The following is a 24,187-nucleotide window of genomic DNA, read 5'->3' as shown; positions in this document are numbered from 1 at the left end:
GCAACAATAACAAATCAGACACTGAACATCTCTTTAAGCATGGTCAAGTTAATAATTATGCTGTGGATTATATATTAAACAAGGCACTAAAGTAATACTGCAAAAAAACAACAGCAAAGTAATACACATTTTGGTCTGAATGCAAAGCCGTATGTTTGGGGCAAATCTATCACAACACATCACTGAGTAACTGCCTACTTATTTTCAAGCATGTTGTTGCTGCATCATGGTTTGGGTATGCTTGACATCAACAAATACTGGGGAGGTTTTCAAGATAAAAAGTGTGATGTAGCTAAGCACAGGCAACATCCAAGAGGAAAATCTGCTTTACACCAGAGACTGGGAAGGGAATTCACCTTTCAGCAGGACAATAACCTACAACAGAAGGCCAAATCTACACAGGAGTTGCTTACTAAGAAGACAGTGAATGCTCCTGAGTGGCCAAGTTACAGTTTTGACTTAAATCTGCTTGAAAATCTATGGCAAGACTTGAAAATGCTGTCTAACCATGATCTCCAACATTTTGACAGAGCTTGAAGAATTGTGGAAAGAATAATGGGCAAATATTGCTCAATCCAGGTGTGCAAAGTTCTTAGAGACTTATCTAAGAAGACTCACAGCTGTAACCGATGCCAAAGGTGTTTCTAACATGTATTGATTCAGGGAGCTGAATACTTATGCGACTACTATATTTTACTTTTTAAATTTCTATTAAATCTTTTAAAAAACATTCACATTTTTTCTTCCACTTTGACATTAGGCTACAGAGTATTTTGTGTAGATTGTTGACAAAATAATGACAATTACATACATTTTATTCCCACTTTGTAACAAAATAAAATGTACAGAAATCCAAGGGGTCGGAATACTTTTGCAAGGCACTGTAGCTTCCTCTTCTCTGGAGATCCCAAATATGTCATGTCATGACATATTTACCAATTTTATCTAAACAAACCTCAATCAATTACAGAGAATGACCAAATCATAACTCAGGTAAAGGATGGTATTTTCTTTGCAATCAAGTGTCCCTGGCATTCTAGTTTATGTATTTATTTTTTCAACGCGTTGATTTGAATTTGTCGATTTGCTCCTGTACAATACACGACTTTCAATCGAATCAGTAACTTTGTCTTCGAGTCCCATATATTTCAGAATCATAAAAGCTCCTCATCTTTGAAAAGGCATCCATATTAATCGAATATACGACGACCATATTTTTTGACAAAGCCATAAAAAAACGAATTGACTAATAAAGCATTCATAACACATTCATAAGCACTAAAGGAACACGAGAGTTACAGGGTTACATTATAAACATATTATTACACAGATACAGCATGAATATACTATTAGGTATTAATAGCCTAACACTTCATGACAAGGAAAATTATTAATGACCAATGGTAGGTTTAGAATGTTGCCTATACACTTTTACAATATGACATTACTGTTGAGGTAATGTATGTAATTGTTCACTTAACCATGAAGTAATATGCCTACTTAAATTAAACCGCAGCTGCTTCTTATAATATGTATTTACTGCTTATGAGTCAACTATGGATGTTTTCTAAAATAGTGTCAAGGTAAAGTGTTACTGACTATTATGCTGCTTTAAACTCTGCGGATGAGCATGTGAAACAAAAACACCTGGCCATCAAGGTGTGTGTATATCTCTGTGGTGTGTGTGTGTGTGTGTGTGTGTGTGTGTGTGTGTGTGTGTGTGTGTGTGTGTGTGTGTGTGTGTGCGCGTGTGTGTGTGCGTGCGTGCAGTTTGAGGCCCCTGGGAGCCTCTGTGTTTATGGTGCCATCTCTCTCATGCATCACAGTGCTGCACCACACACGCACACAAACACCGATTGACTGAGGGGAAAAAATGCTCAGCTGAGGAATGTGGGGCTTCTGCCATGGCAACCAGCAGGGGAGGAAACACAGGTCCTCTCGTACATTATCACGTTACGAGCTCCCCCTTCTTCCCTCCTCCTTTCCTCGCTCTATCCCTCCTCTCACTCACTCACTCCGCCCTCTTCCAGGCTCCGAATTCCACAGTTCCCGAGCCTAAAACAAATCTGGTGAGGTTTTCGATCCTAGCTCATTCCATCGCAGCAATGGTGGATTGACCCGAACCATACACCACAACCCTTGACCCCGGAGTGATTATGAAATGCTGTAGTTTAAGAGTTTAGAAAGGGCCAGAGGGCGTAGCACTAGCAGCAAACAATGTAACTGTTCAAAGGGGCCGCAGCTTCAGCTGAGGTGCAGCCGCCATAACGGGGGATGGGCTTCCCCTGACTTAAAATTGGCTGTGCAGGGTATGTGGAACACAGTCAGCTAGCTACACACTACTGCTCATTTTTCACAGAGCTTCCTCTGGCACTCCTATTACATGACATCATACATGCCGATAGGCTACATAGGGATATCATATGTGAGGTTCTACGTAATTGCTTGAATCAAAATGCTACACAAAAACCGACACGTCAACTTACAACCGCCCGAAAGCGGGAGATTGATAGCATCTTATATGCAGGCGTTTTGTTGCATTTTCAAAGCAGTTGAGTACAAAGATGTCGATTATTATAATCCTCATAATAATTAACATTTCCTGTTGCTGCTCAAATTAAGATCCCACATCCGTAAATACATTGTGCACATGAATGAATGATGCGAATCGCAGCCAAGGACCCTCTCCTTCACTGTTGAAATGAGTCTACTCTACAGGTCTGACCTACACAGTAGAGAGCGCATTCGCGCCATTGCCTGGAAGAGGTGGGGTGGTCGTTGCGGTGGCTGGTATAGTGAGACGAAGCTGAACCTGCGAGAACAACTCTGGAGTTCATTTAGCAGTGGAGAAGGAGAGATGTGCCTTTCGACTGGCTCAAAGTTAATGCTTATCTCCACAATGACCCGTTCGTCATGAGAAGATGGCAGCCGCAAGGTCTCCATTTTGTGTGGCACAGTAGCCTAACAGTACGTTGTAGGTGAGATATTGATCTCCATCGAGTATATTTAGCCATTGTCACTTTATTCACACGTAACTTAATATTTATATTTTTTGTTATACATTCTGATTCCTGAAAAACACATATATAGCCTATATTTCCATTCTGATAAGAGCAAGGTTTCGAGAATCTACATATAAGCCTACGCATTTTTATTTATTTTTTTATTTTACCTTTATTTAACTAGGCAAGTCAGTTAAGAACAAATTCTTATTTTCAATGACGGCCTGGGAACAGTGGGTTAACTGCCTGTTCAGGGGCAGAACGACAGATTTGTACCTTGTCAGCTCGGGGGATTGAACTCGCAACCTTCCGGTTACTAGTCCGACGCTCTAACCACTAGGCTACGCTGCCGCCCCAGATTAGCATGCAGGGCTATGAGTGTATTTATTTGTTTCTAACATACGAAATGGAATAATAAAGACATATTTATGCATGACAGTTGTTAATGCACGTTTTCTTTACACTGTAGATGTGCTACTGGAGTCTGGTCACTTTATGCCATGTGAATATGGTCAGTCCCGTTGCCTTGCAGTAGGCTATAGGTTGATGCTACCAGCGCCTCGTCGTCTTCCTCGAGCGTCATTTTGTGCGCAACAATGGCCTACAATTTATGCACTGCATGGGTTCGAGAGTAATATATGTCCACTTTACAGTATATAAAGTAAATTAATAACTTTGATTGACATTATTCCATATATTTATAAGAGCTCAAGAATAGTCTACAGGCTACTCGTTTAATTACTTACAGTTGGATCATTGGAAAAAGTTGTCGCTCAGATTTGGGTTGAAGTTACTGAGAAGAGGAGGGTCAAATGTAATAATTTTGGTAAGAGCAGTCTATCTAGGTGGATGATCTTGCATGTATTTCTCTTCCAAAACGATGATATTTCGTTGTCCCTTTCTCGGTAACCCACCCAATTTGACAGGCTCTGCCATATCACCTGAGGCCCTATGCCCACATAGACCTATTGATTTGATATGTGTATGCAATATTAATGCCCAAATGATTGCCAATTCATTTATATTGCTCTAAAAATCAACAATTAACATTGCTATACAGGTTTAAAAGTACTATTCTTTCACAGTTTATCCAATCAACTGATGGTCAAAAGACAAAAGTCTGTAGAAAACTGTATCCAGTTTTGCATAGGCATAGGAATACTTATCGCCGTAAATTTCCCAAAAGACAATAAAAGAGAAATGTAGGCTACTTGACTGAGACCATAGGCCTAAACATTCCTCATACATTAGGCTATATGGTCTATAACCTCATAATCAGAACCGAAGGCTATTTTCCTTACTTGTCTCTCTGTCCATATTCCATATTTGCCATGCAGAACCCAGCGGGTAAACATCTGAATCAGACAGATAGACAGAAAGCTATTCTTCAAATTAGAAGTAGTCCGGATTAGGATGAATGTGCGGTCTGTTGGTTAATGAGAATGCATATGTTCAGAATATAAACAAAAACAAAACACCGCATATAACTTGCTATGGTTGCAGTTTGAAGACTTACAGGGCTTGTAGACACACACGTCTGTAAAGCCGTATTTTCTAGTTCACTGCGAATGACACCACCCTAGATAAGTCTGAACCATGTGAGCCAGCAAGTAGGTAGCCATCTTTATTGGACAACGCCCAATTACTACAATGAAATACAGTCACATGTGGCAGCGCAGAATATACCAGAACATTTAGGAACATCACTGAGAGCACTATTCATCTGGGCGTCACCTATTGAATAAATTGATATGGATGAGTGTCACAGTCAGTCACCACGTTGAGAATTCGTGGCTAGGTTCCTGTATGGGTAAAACAAACGCTTATAAAGATAATATACTATTAATAACTTACACACAAAAACAAAAAAAACAGCTGCCATTTTATCACTAATTGTTTAAAGGTTAAACAATCGGCGTTTTATAGGCTATGCAACCATAGTCGAAGACATGCACAATATTGTAAATCTACATATTATGAATGCACGTCTGGCTATATTTCGTTGGGAAGGAAAGACTGTTCATTGCATCCTATTGAGAAAGCAAACACTCTTGCTTCTCTCTGTCTGTCAGTGCGATGGCTACACACCTCCCCCATCGCTCAGCTGCTAGCGCTCGCTCTACAGCCTAGCGCTGCTGTTTGGAGGAAAACCTGCCTTCATTCATAAAGTCTGTAAACTACTCGAGAGTACTACAGCATCGTGGAAGAGGCGGTTCTCCGAGTAGCTGCACCGCCCACCTAGAGAAGCGAAAGGGAGGGGAGGGGGAGAAGATAGAAGCAGTCATTGGATAGAAGAAAGGAGGGAGCGTGTGGCTACAATGTATGCCAGAGAGCACGCCTGACGCATACAGGGGGTATAGCAAGGGTTTGGTTATGCTGGTGATATCGAGCAGTGACACATTTCTGATACATATGCACTGTTTTCGAAGAGTGCCTTACTTCAGATTAATCATTGCTGCGGTTGACGTGAACGATTTGCTTCCCGTCGCTGCTCTGTCCAGGAGAAGTCATAGAACCACGTAGGCTACTTGCTATAACGTTTAACATGACTCATGGAGCAGAAACATAACCCCACATCCTTACATTCGCTTTTCATGTGATGTCGACATGTCTACTGGATCTAATGAGACCGAGAATAAGGGAGTGTTTAAACGGTTAGCCTACATTTTATATGCATTATAGCCTATACATGAATTATCAACGCCTAATGCGTCCTCATAAACGTGCAAAATGTATTTCTTAATTGCCCATAATACGTCCGAGAAAGCAAAGACAAATCCATTCGATCACACAACGTGTGTCAGTTTTCATCAAAGCATGGGAGGAGATAAACCACTGTTTATTCCAAATAGGCAAGAAGTGAGAGGCATGACAAAACCCCACTAAACGTTCTACTTGAAATGGATGTACTAACCGAGTTATTTGTGTTGATAGCGAGAAAAGACACATACCAATTTAAGGAATAACACCCAACTACACTCTAGAGTGTAATGGCTATTGAAATATCATTATCAATCAATGAAAAACATCTTATTACGTTTCTTCGAAATCATAATGTAGCATAAAGATGACAATACTATGTTCCATCTGAATCCATTCTTTAGATCTATGTTGTCAAACGTTAGGGGAATCTCACTCACTGTGCATGCAAGCATCATGCCAATGATTGCAAACAAATAATTAAAACACTACGGGAGAATGCCTACTAGTTGAACGAATTATAGTTAATGTAAGTATTATATAAACTCAAATAAAATGTACAATTCTCAAGTTTATCCACATTGTTTTGCCAGAGTAACAACTTTAGTGTCGTCAATTCATTGCTGTCTACTGTACACTATGAACAGAACTTCGAAATCCTCCAATTCTAAAATGAGAAATGTACATTTTTCCAAACTACATTCTTTAAGATAAATAATTCTTCCCCACAAATAATATATAAAGTATTACGCCAAAGAAACAATAAACAATTACATGAAACACACACTGGTGAACATTTGTGTATTTGCATATTTGCTCATTATCTTATTGCTAGCTCTACGCTCACTCTACCTAGTTGTATATAATAAATATAATGTATGTAAACTTTGTTTAAACTCTGTTTTCTGTATTCTGTTTCTAAATGCTGTCTATCACTAACAGCACCATATCACCAAGTAACATTCCGAGTATGCTAAATGTACTTGGCGAATGAATGTGATTCTGATTCTGAGAGAACTGATATAGGCCTAGATCTACTGCTATAAATCTGATATCAATCACTGATAATTGTTTGAATTTAAATGTTTAAAAAATACTTTGAAAACTGAATAACATTAAAGTTGGTGTAATGTCAAATGGTTATTTTTTGTTGCTTTATTATATATCGAGATACATTACATTATAACTCCGATGTAAAACAACGATACAATCAGAGTACCTTTAGGATGCACAGTGAATATACGCGAGAATAGGGAGTGAGGGGAGACAAATAACTCCTCCTAAATGAGAAAAACATGAACATCATATTAAGATAGTTGTCTGAAATCTGATAGTGTTAAAGCATTGTGCCTCTACACCCTAATGAAATCACAATGTTACCACTGCAAAGTTCTGAATTCAATACAACTAGTCTACAAGTCAATTAAGCGCAGAAACCTTTACAATTAATTAACATAACATACTAAAAAAGTGAACATATCTTTACACATAAATTTAAATAATTGAATAACAAATTAATTTCCATAGAGTAATAACAGAAATTGTATTGTATTATACTCAATTATACAGTACTATTTCCAGCCCAACTTATAGGACTCTCTCCAAATGGTCAGCATTGGGGTAAAGCCTGTCTTTTGCCCGATTTTAATGTACAAAAATACAACTGTGGAAAGAATGTCATTTTCTATCAAGTACACTTTGTGTTAAGTGACATTCAATTGCTCAGAGTGTGGGTTTCCAGCACTAAAACATATACTGTTTTCTATTTTCAAAAAACATTATTTTTGTTTCTAAATTCTTCAACCACAACGATCTATGCCATTAACACCACCATCTTTAGTTAACTAAAAACGTGGTCCAACCAGAAGCCTTCTGTGAGATCCACTTCAGAAGAATAGAGAAGTTATTCTCCCCATTTACATTCAAAAGGGTAAATAAGTATTTTGACTAAATAAGATGTTCCTACTTTTGAGAATTTAGAGTCCTTGAACAAATTGGAACACTTGAAAAGTAAAAGTGTGAGGTAATCATTCACTACAATGCTCATGTATAGATCTCTGTTTTCCCCAGTCACATAAACAGATTAACAAAAATAAACGCTTAAAACCATCCTCTAAAAACATCTACCAAAATATCCATATGAATCAATATGACCACAAACAGTTTTCAAAACCTTGCTAAAAGTAACAAGCATCTCCAACTTCAAAGTTCACTTTGAGAGAGAAAGAGCGAGAGAGAAAGAGAGCCACAATGTACTTGTGTTTCAAAAACAAGAGGGTGGTTTCTTCCTCGGAGAGTGTGACGTCAGCTCTGACTTTGTTTTGAATCAATGAACCCCAAGGACCTATACAACGTCCAGAATGTGGGGGGCCAGTCCACTCTATATGCAACTGACTCCTAGGAACAGCCACGGCATCCCTCTCTTCCTCTGTTTTGTTCCCTTCTCATGTGTAACTTCCAACACACAGCACAACGCCATGGCTGCTGCCCCAAACATTGATTGAGGAACGTCGGATAATGATCATTGCTGATCAACAGGGCAAAGATATTTGGGCTCTATATTCTAATAAAAAACTGTTTCAAGACACACTAGAGCGCAACTCTGTTAACCATGTGTTATGTTTGGTACAGTCCACATAGCCTTAGAGAGAAATAACAAGAGCTAAAACTAATGCAACTAAATTAGTTCTAAACTAGATGACAAATAACATTTCTGTCAAGCATTTTGCTCAATACTTGAACATTGAAGCAAGGACCCACTTCATCATAATTCCATTGCATGGTTTCAGGTAGATTGCAATATTTTTTTTCACATTTACTTGAGGTATCAGAAGTTATTCTAAGAAATTAGCAAACTGCAGGGGTTCTCTGTACATGTGTGTTTTATGAACATTCAACAAATCTATCAAATTCTCAGACTCAAAATATTAATATTCACACATTTTAGTCATTCAGCAGACGCTCTTATCCAGAACGACTTACATTTAGTGCCCTCGTCTTAAGATAGCTAGGTGAGACACTCACATATCACAGTCTAGTAAGTACATTTTCCCTCAATAAAGTAACTATTAGCAAAGTTGTAACAGAAGTATTACTAGAGGCGAAGAGGAATTGAAACACATTTAAACTCACTATGCAGAGATCAATCAACACCTTGGTTAACAAACAGGTAACTGCCAAAATAAAGGAAACACCAACATAAAGTGTCTTAATAGGGTGTTGGGCCACCACAACCCAGAACTAGCTTCAATGCTCCTTGGCATAGATTCTACAAGTGTCTGGAACTCTATTGGAGGGATGCGACACCATTCTTCCACAAGAAATTCCATCATTTGGTGTTTTGTTGATTGTGGTGGAAAACGCTGTCTCAGTTGCCGCTCCAGAATCTCCCATAAGTGTTCAATTGGGTTGAGATTTGGTGACTAAGATGGCTATGGCATATGGTTTACATTGTTTTCATGCTTATCAAGCCATTCAGTGTCCACTCGTGCCTTGTGGATGGGGGAATTGTCATCCTGGAAGAGGCCACTTCCATCAGGATAGAAGTGCTTCACCATAGGTTGAAGGTGCTCACTCAGAATGGCTGTGTATTTAATTGGGGTTTACCTTTCCCTCTAAGGGGATGAGAGGACCTAAACCATGCCAGGAAAATGCACTCCACACCATAACAGAGCCGACAGAACCCTCATTTACTCAAGTGTTTCCATTATTTTGGCAGTTATCTGTATATGGATAATGAAGACAAGGATAACATTTTGACCCAATGGCATCCCAATATGCCAGTAATTTTTATTAGACCTGAACCTTAACTAAAAACCACACAAAAACAAGTTTTATTCATAACATCGGTCAGAGTGTGTTCAACCTCATCCTTTTCGTATGAGACTGAAATGACACCTGCAACCACAACTGGGGAGGCATAATACAGCTGTGCATTATGAAATAACAAAGCAACCATGCACGTTTGCTTTTGTATGTTTGCCGGACAAAAATAATATCAACACAAAACATATTTCAATAGATTTAGATCTCATCGCTCCTCGATCTATGTGCGCAGCAACTCAGCAAATGATCTTAATCCAGAAATCCAACACTCACACTCACATCCATGTGAGCATGTGTCCTGGTGTGACATGGCACACACTCCCAGTGTGATGAAGTGACTAGTATGAGGGGGAGAGGTATGAGGTGGGGGAAGGGGGTTGAGTAAGGGTGTAGGTTTGTAAGCCGCCCTTGCTCCCTCTGCCTTGTAGTGTGTGTGTGTGTGTGTGTGTGTGTGTGTGTGTGTGTGTGTGTGTGTGTGTGTGTGTGTGTGTGTGTGTGTGTGTGTGTGTGTGTGTGTGTGTGTGTGTGTGTGTGTGTGTGTGTGTGTGTGTGTGTGTGTGTGTGTGTGAAAGGGGATAGCATGGCCATACCAGCACATGCCTGTTTGGCAGACATGTGACCTGGAGGCTCCATTTTAACTGATTCAGAGTCAGAGCTGTGAGACTGAGGGAAAGAGCGAGAAAGCGAAAGAGCGAGAAGGAGCGATAGAGGGTAGAAAAATGGAGGAGGGGAGAAAATGGGTCTTCACTTTGCTTTGTCAGGCCTCATAAGAGAACAATAATAATAAAATACTTACATATCATTTGACACACCCACTTCTTACCACCTTATATCAAGATGTGAATTGCAGCAGAGACATGTCAACACTTATCTTCCTACATCTAAAGTAATCATGCTCAATGATATTAGATGATTTCTATCTTTTTCCATTGATGTTGCCCTCTAATTCTACACATTTTAAAGCTTGACATAGGCACATTTTATATATATATATTTGAGTATTTCCTTAATACTGCTGTGGGCTAAATCAGGGTCACACAGAGTGTTTCTTGGTAGTCTTAAACAAATCTACTTGGTAGTCTTAAACAAATCTACAAATCTACAAAAGTATACACCTCATACAAATGGTTATGGGCTTCAGAAATGGAAGACAACACCTACCTGTACAATTTCAGATATACAGTCTTGAAATGCATAACATTTTGAGTTTGCATCCCACTATTACACTTTATATACATCACAGAAGACTGAAATAAAACAAACCCGTTTGACATAGAAACACCAGATTTTCGGAGGTTTCAAAAAAATGTATGTTTATACATTCTGAAGTTATGAAAAACATGAATAACATTCCACCCATGAGGCAACTAGGTCGTTTGACTTTAGGAAAGGTTGGGAAACAAACCTCAAACTGTCACCGAGCTCAATGGTAAGGGAAACCCCATTAACACATCACTGTTGACAAGTATTAAGCCATTCTTTCATGTGCCTCAGATACAACACAACCTTATTAACTGTATGGGAAGGTTTACATGAAGTAGTCCTTCAGTAACTATTTAGGAAAATGGTGATGACTTCTGGCCACCGTATAGAGTAATGGCACTACCAAGAGTGTTGACCCGTGAAGAACCGAGCTATTTGGTCACTAAGACATACTTTAAAAATACAGATAAGTGACCTGTAAACCTACACTCTGTTCAGTCACAGTTATTTTCATTGTCTCAATAATCAATTGGTCATTTTGGATGTCTAGAATAACACTGCTTTCTCACCTGTGATGCAACAAAAAATTATTTGTTTATAAACCATAGTTTATTAAGGTTCAGTAACACTTTTATGCGTGATGTCATATTACATACTTTAAAGACATGTTTTTTTTTACAATTCAATACTATGAAAAATGTCATTCAGATTTAATTCGGTCATTTGAAGACAGTTTTCTTAAAAAAGTCTTAAGTTGTCCATTGAGGCTGAACATGTTAATAGCATTAGATCATTGTTTATATGAAAACAATATTTCATAAATCAATAGTTATTCATTACAAAAAGGTAAACAGTCTGATTAGCATTCAAGAACCCCATTGTAAGTTAATATAAGAACATAATACAATTATGAATCTTTGGCCCACACAACTCCACAATCCTTAGATCATGCTGCTACTGCGACTACCCACATGCGACTATCACATTCCCACTTCAAACTGTCTTTTCAGACAGAAACACTGCAGACAGTCTTTCAATAACTTCATTGAGCTATTTGAAATGTATTATGAAAATGGAACTAATGCTCAACAGTCCATTAACTTAGAAAAAAAAACATAGAAAGCAACTTGCCAAAGAGCATTCTGTCTACAACAGTTTTATCTTTCTTAGAGCTTTAATGACCTTGTACAGTACATACAATATGTGCACTAGAATTACATCTACGCTTTCCACAACTGGGATCTGCACACACATCTGGGTTACCACTCGTGAAACAGGATTTGAATGATGAAGACATGCAAACTATGATTTTTTTAAATATATATTTTTGAAAATGTATAGAAATTGGCAGACAATTTAGAGCTCCGCTACTTTGGAACCCCTGGACTAAATTACTGAGAAGTGGGCCAAGGATTTCTGAAGACGAGCAAGAAATATCCTCTCTCCCCATCGAGACCTTCCACATTCCGGCACTTTTGGGTGCCAAGCCCCACTGTGACACCCACAGAAAGGAGGTGGGAGCACAGTTGGAAAATCCACACGAGACACAACACCTCTTAAAGCAGAGCAGAACAGCAAAGGGGACTGACTGGGGAAGCTCCGCCCACTAGGCTCTCTGCTCATTGGCGTCCAAGTGTACAGGGAGCACTCTGGAACAAAATGGCTGCCCTGGGTGATCAAACAGGTGGATGATGAAGCACATTCATGACAAACAACATTTGGGTTCTTGATGAGAAGAGGTGATTAAATGCAACAGAGCTGGTGAAAAGTGACCTTTTTTACTGCTGTGAACTAAATCTAAAGAGAGAAAGACTTGTCACTCCACAAATTGTCAACATCGTTGGCTATGAAATGAGTAATCAACATCTTGGCATTTAATATATATCCATTCAAAATGTGCAAACACATTCAAACGTATTTGTGAACTAATGAATGTATACTCAAAAAAATTCCACAAATAGTCAATATCAGAATAGCTCAGTCACTTTGAAAGGAATAATCAACATCTTGGCATACAACATCTATCCATTCAAATTGTGAAGTAATGCATGTTCAATTTCAACTGTTTAATAAATGAAGAGCAAAGTTTTGAGAAAATAAATGCGGTGGTTTCATTTAAACTTCCAAGAGAAACAAGCGTTTCGGTCTACAACATGGGTCATGTGAACTTAATGTGAATTACATGTGAAAAATATCCAGCAATCTTTTGATGATGCCTAAATGTATCTACATTCAAACTCTGCAGCACTATATATTATAGAGGCAATAACATGGCAATAACAGTATTTTAACAAGATGTTAGTTCCTCCCAATGAAAACATTACTTCAATATCCTTTGATTTAATAAATAGACAACAGAAATAAAGATAAACCAGTCACACCTTTATAAAAATGGATCCCTTGGAATTTTCACACGGGGAAATGAAACAAGACATTTAGCAGTGAGACGTGGCGTATGATTGTCTCTCACCCGTTTGTTCTAACACCCTTCAGTTTTCAATGAATCGATATGGAGGGGATAGCAGTTGTCACCAGTCATTTACTGTGACACTCTGGTCTTGCCTACTGACCCACTGTGGATTGACTGTGGCTAAAGGTGCTGAGAGATGCAACGTACTGTATGCCATCTAGAGCTGCAGCCCGGAGGCTTATCTTAGCTTCCTTTGGGTTTGCAGATGCAGAATAATACAGAGGCTCTGCCCTGTTCCCTCTGGCCTTGCTTTTTCCATATCAACTCGGAAGGATACAAAGGAACAGGCGTGATAGACATAGCACTGATAGACAATTTCATAACAAGCCAGAACAAGGCAACGAGACAAGCTTGTCTGCATTGAGTATGAAAATCCAACAAAGTCAAGGAGAAATCCAATAAGGACGTTTGACCTCTTGACGGATTCAATTTGATGAGTCAAACTCGCAAAAATGAAGAAGATCACACAAGATGCACACCTATGATGTTATTCATCTTTTAACTTTCTCCCACATTTAGAGGGAAGATGATGTTCAGTGTAAAAGGAGACATTCTCCTTGAATACCTTTTTCCAGTTTGGCCATTTAGCAGACACTCTTATCCAGAGTGACTTACAGACAGTGCATTCAACTAGGTAAGACAACCACATATGGGTCTTTCCACAGACCACAGCAAACGTACTGATAGTGTAATACATTTTAATACAAAGGTACTAAATACGAGGATGTCAGTCGGATCTAGCTATTACTGTGTCAGGTTAACTTATTTACAAAAAGCTGCATCATATTGGAGCAGAAGCTATATGTGACAACTTAAAGAGGGAACATATCCCAGCCTCAATAGTTTATATAATAGAAAGACTATTTCAGAAAAATGTGCCTTTGACATAATACCCATGGTACACATAGTTCCTGTGGAAAGCAGTCAACTTCAGGTTTGTAAAGGTCCACATGAATAGCAAGAGAGAGACTTAATTACACAGAATAACTCTGCCACAAGAACCACTGACATACAAACACTATAGCTCCTTGATCTTAAATTTCTCTCATTGCAAAATATATGTTTAAGTATTTAGTTCTAAGAGGCACTGCCCCTTCATGCACACACACCCCTCCCATCCTCCGGTTTGCCCCAGGGGGAAACTTTGGGGGTGTTTACTGTGTTCCTCACCCAACCGAGCATCCAGAGAGGATGGTTCACAAGGCACACAAAGAGAGGTCAGGGGTGAGGGGGCGGGAGGCCCCTAACACAGGGAAGTACTTTTGGGGGGGTGAGGGGGGGGGGGGGGTTGAAGACGTTCTGCTAGACTGAGCGAGGCTGAAGACTTTGTATTCCAGGAACAGTGAGGTAAGTAAGTAAACATCAGCTGACTGTGTGACCCAGAGTAAATAAAAGTGATAAATAAAAACAAATCAACAAACGCCCCTTAGTAGTGAAAGCTCTTCAGACAGGCCAGACATCACAAAAGGGCCACATACCTTCAGTTCTACTCCATTCATAAATGTTCTAAATGGCATTTATTTAACCCTAAGTTGATGTTTTTATTCAAACCAAATTGAACAGTCTGTAAAATATCATAAAGGAGAGAAAAGGACTGGATTTAACTTAACAAAGTACTTTAAAGTGTATGGGCACAACCTAAAGCATGAATCAGACTGCCGAAAGAATTGTATCACTGTAGGAACCCTTTCCTTCTCTTGCTAGGACAAAACTGGTACCTGCTTCGTGCCAACCCGGTAGCAACAAACCGGACATTTCTACTTGTAGAATCGCAATGCTCATCAGTGGCCAACAACTTGACTTTGAGCCAATCAGAGAGAACAAACCCCCACGCGAGGAAGCCAACAGGAGTGACAACAAAAAGGGAAAAAAGAGGGCAATTTACATCCATGGTTAAATGTCATGAGCAAGTCACACTTCATATGCAATGTAGGCTATGGGATGGTAACTAGCGAATTGCACAGATGCAATAATTCCTCCAAGCTAGATAACTAATATTGACACTATAATTAAATCACAATGGATTGTTTACAAATCCTGCCTGTGTTAGCTGCCGAGATAGGGCAGACTCCTTACCTAGCTCTAGCTAGCTAGCTAGCTATGCTGTGCTAGCTAGAGAATATGCTGACGTTAGCTAGCTAAATATTTGGCACTGGCAGTAGGGGATTATGGAGAGTTAATTAAATAGTTTCTTATTCTTCATGTTAGGTAGTTATCTAGCTGTGGCCATCTGGCCAGTATCAACTATGGCTCTCTACAAAATAGCAACATTAGCGCAGCTTGCTATATAGCTAGCTAACATTGGAATCTAGACCATAAACTAAGCTCCACACATGGACCTATATTGCCAAACAACGCTACTGTCACCTTCTGGTTTGGAGTATTTTAACAAGGCTGAGTGGCTGATGACTTCAAGGTCTTTGCTGGGTAAACACAAAAGTGACAATGTTCAGAGGTACTGTCGGAAGGCAAATGTTTGACAAGCCTACCACAATGTCTGAGCTATAAGAAAGTGTTTCTCACACTTCAACTGTTCTTAGGAAACTATATTTAACTTTCATAATGAAGCTAGAGAAAGTTTGATAAAAAAAAGTATATCTAAGATCATTTTTAAACATTGTACCGTTCACATTTTACAATGCAAACAAATTCCACATTGGTTCATTATCATCTAATTGTTTAGATGGGACGGTGAGGAGAGCCTCTGTCTGTCCACACAGGGACAGCTCAACTCTACCCCGGGGCCTCCCTGCTGTGTGTGTGTGTGTGTCCTCACATGCTTCAAGATGGCCACCATTGTTCCTGTACCCAAGAATTCAAAAACAACTGAACTAAATTACTTTTGTCCTCATGAAGTGCTTTGAGAGACTAGTCAAGGATCATATCACCTCCACCTTACCGGCCACCCTAGGCCCACTTCAGTTTGCATACCGCCATCACACTGCGCACTGCCCTATCCCTTCTGGACAAGAGGAATACCTATGTAAGAATGCTGTTCATTGACTACAGCTCAGCGTTCAACACCATAATACCCTCAAAGCAATTGGGTCCTGGACTTTCTGACGGGCCGCCCCAGGTGGTGAAGTTAGAAAACAACATCTCCACCTCGCTGACCCTCAACACTGGGGCCCCACAAGGGTGCGTGCTCAGCCCCTTCCTGTACTCCCTGTTCACCCATGACTGCGTGGCCATGCACGCCTCCAACTCAATCATCACGTTTGCAGACGACACAACAGTAGTGGGCTTGATTACCAACATTGACGAGACGGCCTACAGGGAGGAGGTGAGGGCACTCGGAGTGTGGTGTTAGGAAAACAACCTCTCACTCAACGTCAACAAAACAAAGGAGATGATTGTGGACTTCAGGAAACAGCAGAGGGAGCATCCCACTATCCACATCGAAGGGACAGCAGTGGAAAAGGTGGAAAGTTTTAAGTTTCTCGGCATACACACCACAGACAAACTGAAATGGTCCACCCACACATTCAGTGTGGTGAAGATGGCGCACGAGCGCCTCTTCAACCTCAGGAGGCTGAAGAAATGTGGCTTGTCAGTCAAAACCCTGACAAACTTTTGAAAGCATCCAGTTGGACTGTATCACAGCCTGGTACGGCAACTGCACCCCCCTCAACCGCAAGGCTCTCCAGAGGGTGGTGCGGTCTGCACAATGCATCACCGGGGGCAAACTACCTGCCCTCCAAGACACCTACAGCACCCGATGTCACAGGAAGGCCAAAAAGATCATCAAGGACAACAACCACCTGAGCCACTGCCTGTTCACACCGCTACCATCCAGAAGGCGAGGTCAGTACAGGTGCATCAAATCTGGGACCGAGAGACTGAAAAACATCTTCTATCTCAAGGGCATCAGACTGCTAAACAGCAATCACTAACTCAGAGAGGCTGCTGCCTACATTGAGACCCAATCAGTGGCCACTTAAATAAATGGATCACTAGTCACTTTAAACAATGCCACTTTAATAATGTTTACATATCTTACATTACTCATATCATATGTATATAGTGCATTTTATACCATCTATTGCACCTTGCCTATGCTGCTCGGCCATCACTCATCCATATATTTATATGTACATATTCTCAGTCACCCCTTTAGATTTGTGTGTATTAGGTAGTTGTTGGGGAATTGTTAGATTACTTGTTAGATATTACTGCACTGTCGGAACTAGAAGCACAAGCATTTTGTGGCACTCGCATTAACATCTGCTAACCATGTTTATGTGAACAATACATTTTGATTTGATTTGTGTAGGTGGGACGGGTTGGTTTCCCTTGCATTTCAGTTGCAGCTCGGAAAATCCTGACTCTCGCACATTGATCCCAGCCGAGTGGATCGCTCTTTTCCCTGCTCCACCGCCATATAGGCTCTCCCATTCAACACAAAACCCAAAGATCTCCTCTTTTATTCTGTCTTTTCTCCCTGCCTTTCTTTCTTTTCACCCTTGGCTTCTTCCAGGTCAACAGTTCACATTTTTACCTAAATTTATGAGACACGTTGCCAATCCCCCTGCGTTTTTCCCACAGCAGCCATGGCTGGTTGATGTGTGTGTGTTGGGAGGGGGACAGGGTTGGGGTGGATTTAGAGGTTAGTGGTGTCCATGGCAAGTCCAAAGCTGTGAGAAGATCTGAAGGGAGTGGGACTCAGCCCCTTTAAAAACAGGACAGATGGTCCAACCAGAGAGGGGGAAGAAGGCACATTAGCAAGGGGTTGGCAGTTTCTTAAAGAGACGGTGCACATTTCCCCCCAGCTTGCCCCCTCCAACAGATTCCCTTCCCTCTCTCCAATCCATACACACAGAAATGGACATGTCTCTCTCACCATCTCCACAACCCACACAACCCCCCACTAGAATTTCTTTCCTTCTGAAAGACCATAAGGAAGTCCTTCGATGCAGCGCCCCTGCCTCTCCTCCCTCCACTATATTCCGCAACTGAAGCCCCGGAAAGAGAGCGAGCAGCTAATCATATGACCCTGTAGAGGAGCGTGCGTGCATGTATGTGACAGCTCTCTTTCTTTCTCTCTTTTGGTCTCACTTTCTCTCATTCACTCACTCACTCAGCCGCTCGCACTCACACTCTTTCTCTCATTCTGCCTGGCTGGCAAAAAGTTATGTATCAGGAATGTAATAGAGCGCAGAACATGCCTTTCTGCTGTGGGTGTGTGAGAGGTCGGGTGTGTGTGCCAGCTGTGAGTGGATGTGTGTGTGTGAGAAAGAGCGAGGGAGAAGGAGAGGGAGGGAGCGAGGGACTGCCTTTTTGTGTGCTGCAGCGTCAACGGCCTCTCGGCGCTGCACACAGGTGTTCCAGCCAGCTGATTGGTCGCACCCCCTCTCTCACAACGCCCCCTCCCTCGCATTGCCATTGGTAGTACAACAATCATGAGAGGAAGAAACTGAGTTTGCTGGCTGCTAGCTTGAGACAGGCAATGGGAGCAATACTACAGCACTACTACGTGCTTGATTGATGCAGATCAAGGATTTTTCATATGTGCCACATATTTCAAGGAAGTTTGTTAGCAACGTGGGAAAGAAAAAAAACCAATAGAACCTGTTTTGCATACACATTTTGACTCATTCTTTCGATGTACATTTCAAAGTAATTTCAAGCATTTTCAATGAAACTTTGTGAAACATTATTTGAATAATCATATACTGGGCTTTTCCCTCATAATAAAATCATACCTATAAACTTTCTTCCCTTATTTAACCCCAGAGCACCAACATACTTTAAAACAGTAAATATGCAAATATGTTTATTACAATCAATAAGAGGACAAACAAACTAATACTACAATCAGTTCAAATTCTATAAAACCCTGAGGACAACATATTTTCTGCACATAAGCGCAACAGTAACAGAAAGTCATACTGGATGGATAGGAGACAAATGGGAGGATAATTACAAAACAGTTCATATATATTTACAGTAATGAATGCAATCAGGAATACAGAGGGCATGTTTTCTTTTCACTAAGCACTCCTGCAACTACCCTGCCCCCCAAATACAGATGTGCCCAAAGCATTCAATAGCCAATCCCTGCATCCCACTGGGCATAGACAAGTGGCCTGGAAGCCTGCAAACACTGGTCATGATGTCACAATAGGAAGCCAACCTTTCTTTTTTCATTTCAGGTTCTCTCAGGGTGGTGTTGGGTGATACTAGAGGAGGGGGGCGGGGTGGTGATGTGGGGGTAGTAGTTGGCTATTGGAGATTTTTTTTTTTTACCAGCACCTGGCATTTAGGAGGGGGTCTGGAACTTCCCTTTGTTTCAACATCTCTCAGAAGTGTAGGCACATCAAAATAGGCCCAACACGGCGTTGCAAACGGCCATGCTCGAGCTAACGTAGCATTCCTCATTAAGCTTAAATCAGTGAAGCAGGGCCATGGGTTTGTGTGCAAGTGTGAGTGGAAGAGGTGTGGTACACACAAAAGCTGAACATACCCACACCAACACACATATATTAAAAGAGTAGTTCACTATTTTACAACTTGATGTTAGATGGTTCCTCACCCTGAAAGTAGGCTATGGGCCAAGAGAAACTGCAATCCAGGGTTCAGTTTTCTTTAAACAGCCACCCCAAACTTCAGCTACCCTTAGCCACCCGGGAACCGACCCTACTATCTTGGCATAGCAAAGAACAATGCTCTACCAACTGAGCTACAGAGGACCATGTGAGTATGTTTTTTAAAAGTATTTCCAAATCACCTGAAATCAGTTCAAATCAACTCAATTTTTGGTTTGATGTTCCTTAAAGGTGATTTGGCCATTTAGAAAATGCTCACATGCTCCCATCCCTTCCATTGATTATTAGCTTGTGGTGGCTAAAGTTAGCTGAAGTTTGTAGTGGCTGTTTAATAAAGAGAACCGAACCATGGATTACAGTTTCTCCTGGCCCATAGACTAATTTCAGGCCCTGGAAGCATCTGACATCAAGTTGTAAAAATAGTGAACTACTCTTTTAAATCTGAAAATTCACACAAAAAAAACATAATGTTCCAAAATGACTTTTTAGAGTTGTGGCAAGCCATGCCAAAAATATATAACACTTAACGTTTTGTGTGACCTCACCAAATTCCCATAGAAATGTGAGTAACAGATTGTTCATTCTCATTGGAAGCAAGTCTAAGGAGTGGTAGATCTGTTCTATGTGCATTATTTCTATACTTTCCGTTCTTAAGTTTAATTTTTGGGTCTTTTACTTTCGGTTTTGTACACCATCTTCAAACAACTGAAAATACAATATTTTTGGTTATTAAACATATATTTCATGGCGGTTTAGATGGTACAATGATTCTCTACACTTGCTTGTTTTGTCACATAAACTGAGGCTAACTATTAGAATTTTAGCAACCAGGAAATGGTGGGGCAATTTCTACATATTGCACCTTTAATTTAACTTTCTCATCTCAAACAAAGTCTGAGTCTCCCATTTTTTCTCAAGACTTCAGACACAAACTAGGAGTTGTCACAACAACTTAATTCTAATAGTAAGTAAGCGTTTCACTGTTAGTGTACACCTGATGTTTACGAAGCATGTGACAAATAACATTTTATTTGATTTTGTAGTACATTTCAAAGCCCAGGGCCACATCAACAGATTACTTGCAGGGGAGGGGGTTCCCTCTCTGCATACATTTCTAATTTATAGTGTATGCACTTATGTCAGGAGGGACAGAGTTATGTCTGAAGATCCTTCCTCTATCACCCCTCCCCCTCTCACCTTTCTCTCTCTCTGACACACAACCACAACTCTACATCGCACACTAGGTTCTACTTCACTCACAGGCTTAAGTCCACCTCAATACTTAGGACGCTGCAGAAAGGACATGGCTTGTGAAGATATATATTTGTGTTAATCAACAAGACTGGCAACATAAGCCAATACAAAGAAACAATTATAAATATACAATATAGTTTGAATATTGGAGAGTTGCCTAATTTAAGCACTAGTGTGCAGAAAACAAACTAGATCAAGATAATATGCTGAAGTGATTTTAAATAGCCTATAGTGAGTGGCACGTAGAATAGATATTTGTCAAAATGAGTTATTTTACAGTGGGCGAAATAAAATGGAACAATGGGTTGGTGTTGCACTCCAGTCACATGGTTTCTCAAGGAGAGGCATGAGCCAAAGAAGCAGAGTTTGAACCATTGTCTAATACCACATAAAATGACCACTTTCTTCAAATGAACATTTTTTTTCTCATTAAAGCCCCTATGTCTGGGCTTCTCATCAAAATCAAATGAGGCATTGGGAAGCATGTTCATTGGAAATGTAAAACAACACAACTCAGCACAGGCTCCTGTGGCAGCGTTTGCAGAATTCCCTAATAATTGATAGGACTATAATTTATATGTTCAGGTGACAATGACAGAACTATAAAAATGTATTCACGTGAATTTAAATTCCTAACGCTGGTTTTAAAGGAATTTGGCAACCGCTAGTTGAGTTGTTGCGGCCATTTTGAGTGTCAGCAAGATATTAGGCCTAGTCGAAACATTAATTTATAGCCTATGTTTAACTTCATGGTAAAGGCTATAAAGGCCTAAGATCAACAGAAAACAAAACTTAAACAGCTTTGCTACATTAATAGAGAGGAGTGCGTGCTTTGCAGCAGTGAATGACGGAAAGAAAGAACACCCTTTGCCATTCATGATGAGGATCGCCATTTTTCCCACTCAAGTGACGTTGGATGACTTCTCTCAGTGGGGGCGACCACGTGTTGTATCACCAAAGGTAGGCCTCTCCAGTTCAAATCAAATCAAATCAAATTTTAATGGTCACATGCACATGGTTAGCAGATGATATTGGAAGTGTAGCGAAATGCTTATGATTCTAGATCCAACAGTCCAGCAGTAACTAACAGGTAATATCTAACCGTTGTGACATAAAGGCTATTCCATGGGCGAAAACCTCAACACAGCTATATTCTAACAGTTGCACTGAAATGTAGGCTATTGCATGGACGAAAACCTAAACTATATTTCTCTATGCCATTGAAGGGTGAACATACAGCCTCGTTCAAATTACCCATAGGTCTATGCATATCCGTGAATTTGTTATACAGACAAAGGTTGTAAAAAGCCTATATGCATCAATTTAATGTTATAATTGTTGGTCCCATACAGGCATAGAATCCACCAATGAATGGCTCTTGAATGGTAGGCTATAACACATATTTCTATTATTATTGCAATACAGCCACGACTTTTCCTTGTCAGGGCTACGGTCTATTACAGACTTGAATGTAGTCTATACGTTTACATCAGCCTCCATACATACCGCTTTTACAGATAGGGCATAACATATGTTTGAACATATTAGTAAGTCAAAATAAATTGCCTTTGATTAAACGTTTTCTTGAAAAAAAGGCTGGTAAAAAAAAGAAGGTGTGACTACACCTGAATTAAAAACTCTTAGCCTAACCTCACACAGTTACACCCTAATCTCAAACCCGTACTTTCGTAGACGAATAATGTGTTAAAAGGTTAATGGTAATGAATATTTGTTTGAAACTATTTTTAACTACGCTGAAATGTAGTAATATTTTTAACTGGGTCAACTGTAATGGAGGGAGGGCTCAATGTCCCCATTTTGATATAGCATGTATAGACAGGATAAATAACCTAGGCTACTCAAATTATTTTTGACGAAATGTCCATTGACTTGATGTGAGTATTGCATTACATTTCAGCACAATATGTGTTTACTGCCATACACACATACACGTCTGTTTAATGACAAAATATTAATTAGACCAGAGCAAGAATAGGCATAGCCTATGCATGCACATATAACCATTTATTTTCTACAGGCCTACCTCATGATTAATAACCAGAAATAGTATTTTTCACATTTCTAACCCAGAGACCAAATTTATTGGAGATTCAACATTATAAAACAACGCCCAGACAACAACAAAACAATGTTCGTGTGCAATTAAAGCAAAAACGCAATTAAAAGGCTTCGCTCTTCATAACGAATAATCGCAATGCAACAAATTACTGAAGTTTCAGTAGTTGTCGTAACGTGATTTAAACAAATTTCAATCCCACATATTGACATAGCAACTCAATTGTCACTAGGCTGTACATGACAATATAGTGCCAACATACACAACGTAACCACGTACCTAATGCCACTAAAGTAGCTGTGAAAAGTAGCTATGGCCTACACATTTTTTATAAATAAATAATTCTGCACACAGGAAGGCCTAGGCCTATGACAAGGCCTTCCGGAGGTGAAAATGAACATGAGGTATTTAAGTGATGACGTTGCAACCGATATTACCTTCACAGTGTCAAATAAGTGTCCCAGTAATTAATGGACAGCCTTCATTTTCGTTTTAAGAGTAGCCTTTAGTGCATACGTAGACAAGACTCGCGACACCACATGAATAGGCCACACCGTTTACAGCAATGTAATTAAAGAGTAGCCTAAATACAAAAACTTCATAAAAATACTAGATTTGCGAGTGTTACTACTACATCCACACACCAGGCATATAACTCGACATATAATGCGTGCATTAACTTAAATAGCAACATGTCCCTTCTCCAGCTAAATCCATGCATTAACAGATGCAACAACTGAAGTGTTATTGGGGAAGGGTGCTAAATACCTTTGCTTCTTAGGGACAGAGTGTTCGACCTCAATATGTTTCCCATGGAGCTCCACTTTACCTGTAAAATAAATGTTTATGTTGAGAAAAATGAGGCCATGTCCTCCATTCAGAGTGTAGACAGTGTATTGCATGTATTTGCCATATATAAATCATATTTACCATGTGACTGAGTTGTGTGTTGCTTAATTGTGTCTTATGTTGTCTAATATGCACTAATGCATGTTCGAGATAAGTAGTTAGTGCCCAATAACGCAATAGGCCTGTCATTGAAATATGATGGGCAAGAAGTTACCCTCCTGGCTCAAATGGAAAGCCATTCAACAATTGCGTTGTGAATTAA

The 24,187-nt window shown here is 40.0% G+C and overlaps 1 protein-coding gene across 3 annotated transcripts in view; it reads right to left on the bottom strand.

Moving 5' to 3' along the window:
- Positions 1 to 24,187, bottom strand: part of LOC109893253 (insulin-like growth factor 2 mRNA-binding protein 1) — a 59,972-nt gene that overhangs the window by 34,215 nt on the left and 1,570 nt on the right. For all 3 annotated transcript variants that reach the window (XM_020486382.2, XM_020486380.2, XM_020486381.2), the window contains exon 2: positions 23,845 to 23,905. In XM_020486382.2, the coding sequence (XP_020341971.1) occupies positions 23,845 to 23,905 (61 nt within the window). The remainder of the gene's footprint in view (positions 1 to 23,844; positions 23,906 to 24,187) is intronic.

The sequence above is a fragment of the Oncorhynchus kisutch genome, linkage group LG6, assembly GCF_002021735.2.
Source record: "Oncorhynchus kisutch isolate 150728-3 linkage group LG6, Okis_V2, whole genome shotgun sequence".
NCBI lineage: Eukaryota > Metazoa > Chordata > Actinopteri > Salmoniformes > Salmonidae > Oncorhynchus > Oncorhynchus kisutch.
Note: the sequence above shows the minus strand (reverse complement) of the source record. Positions and strands in the feature narration are given on the sequence as shown.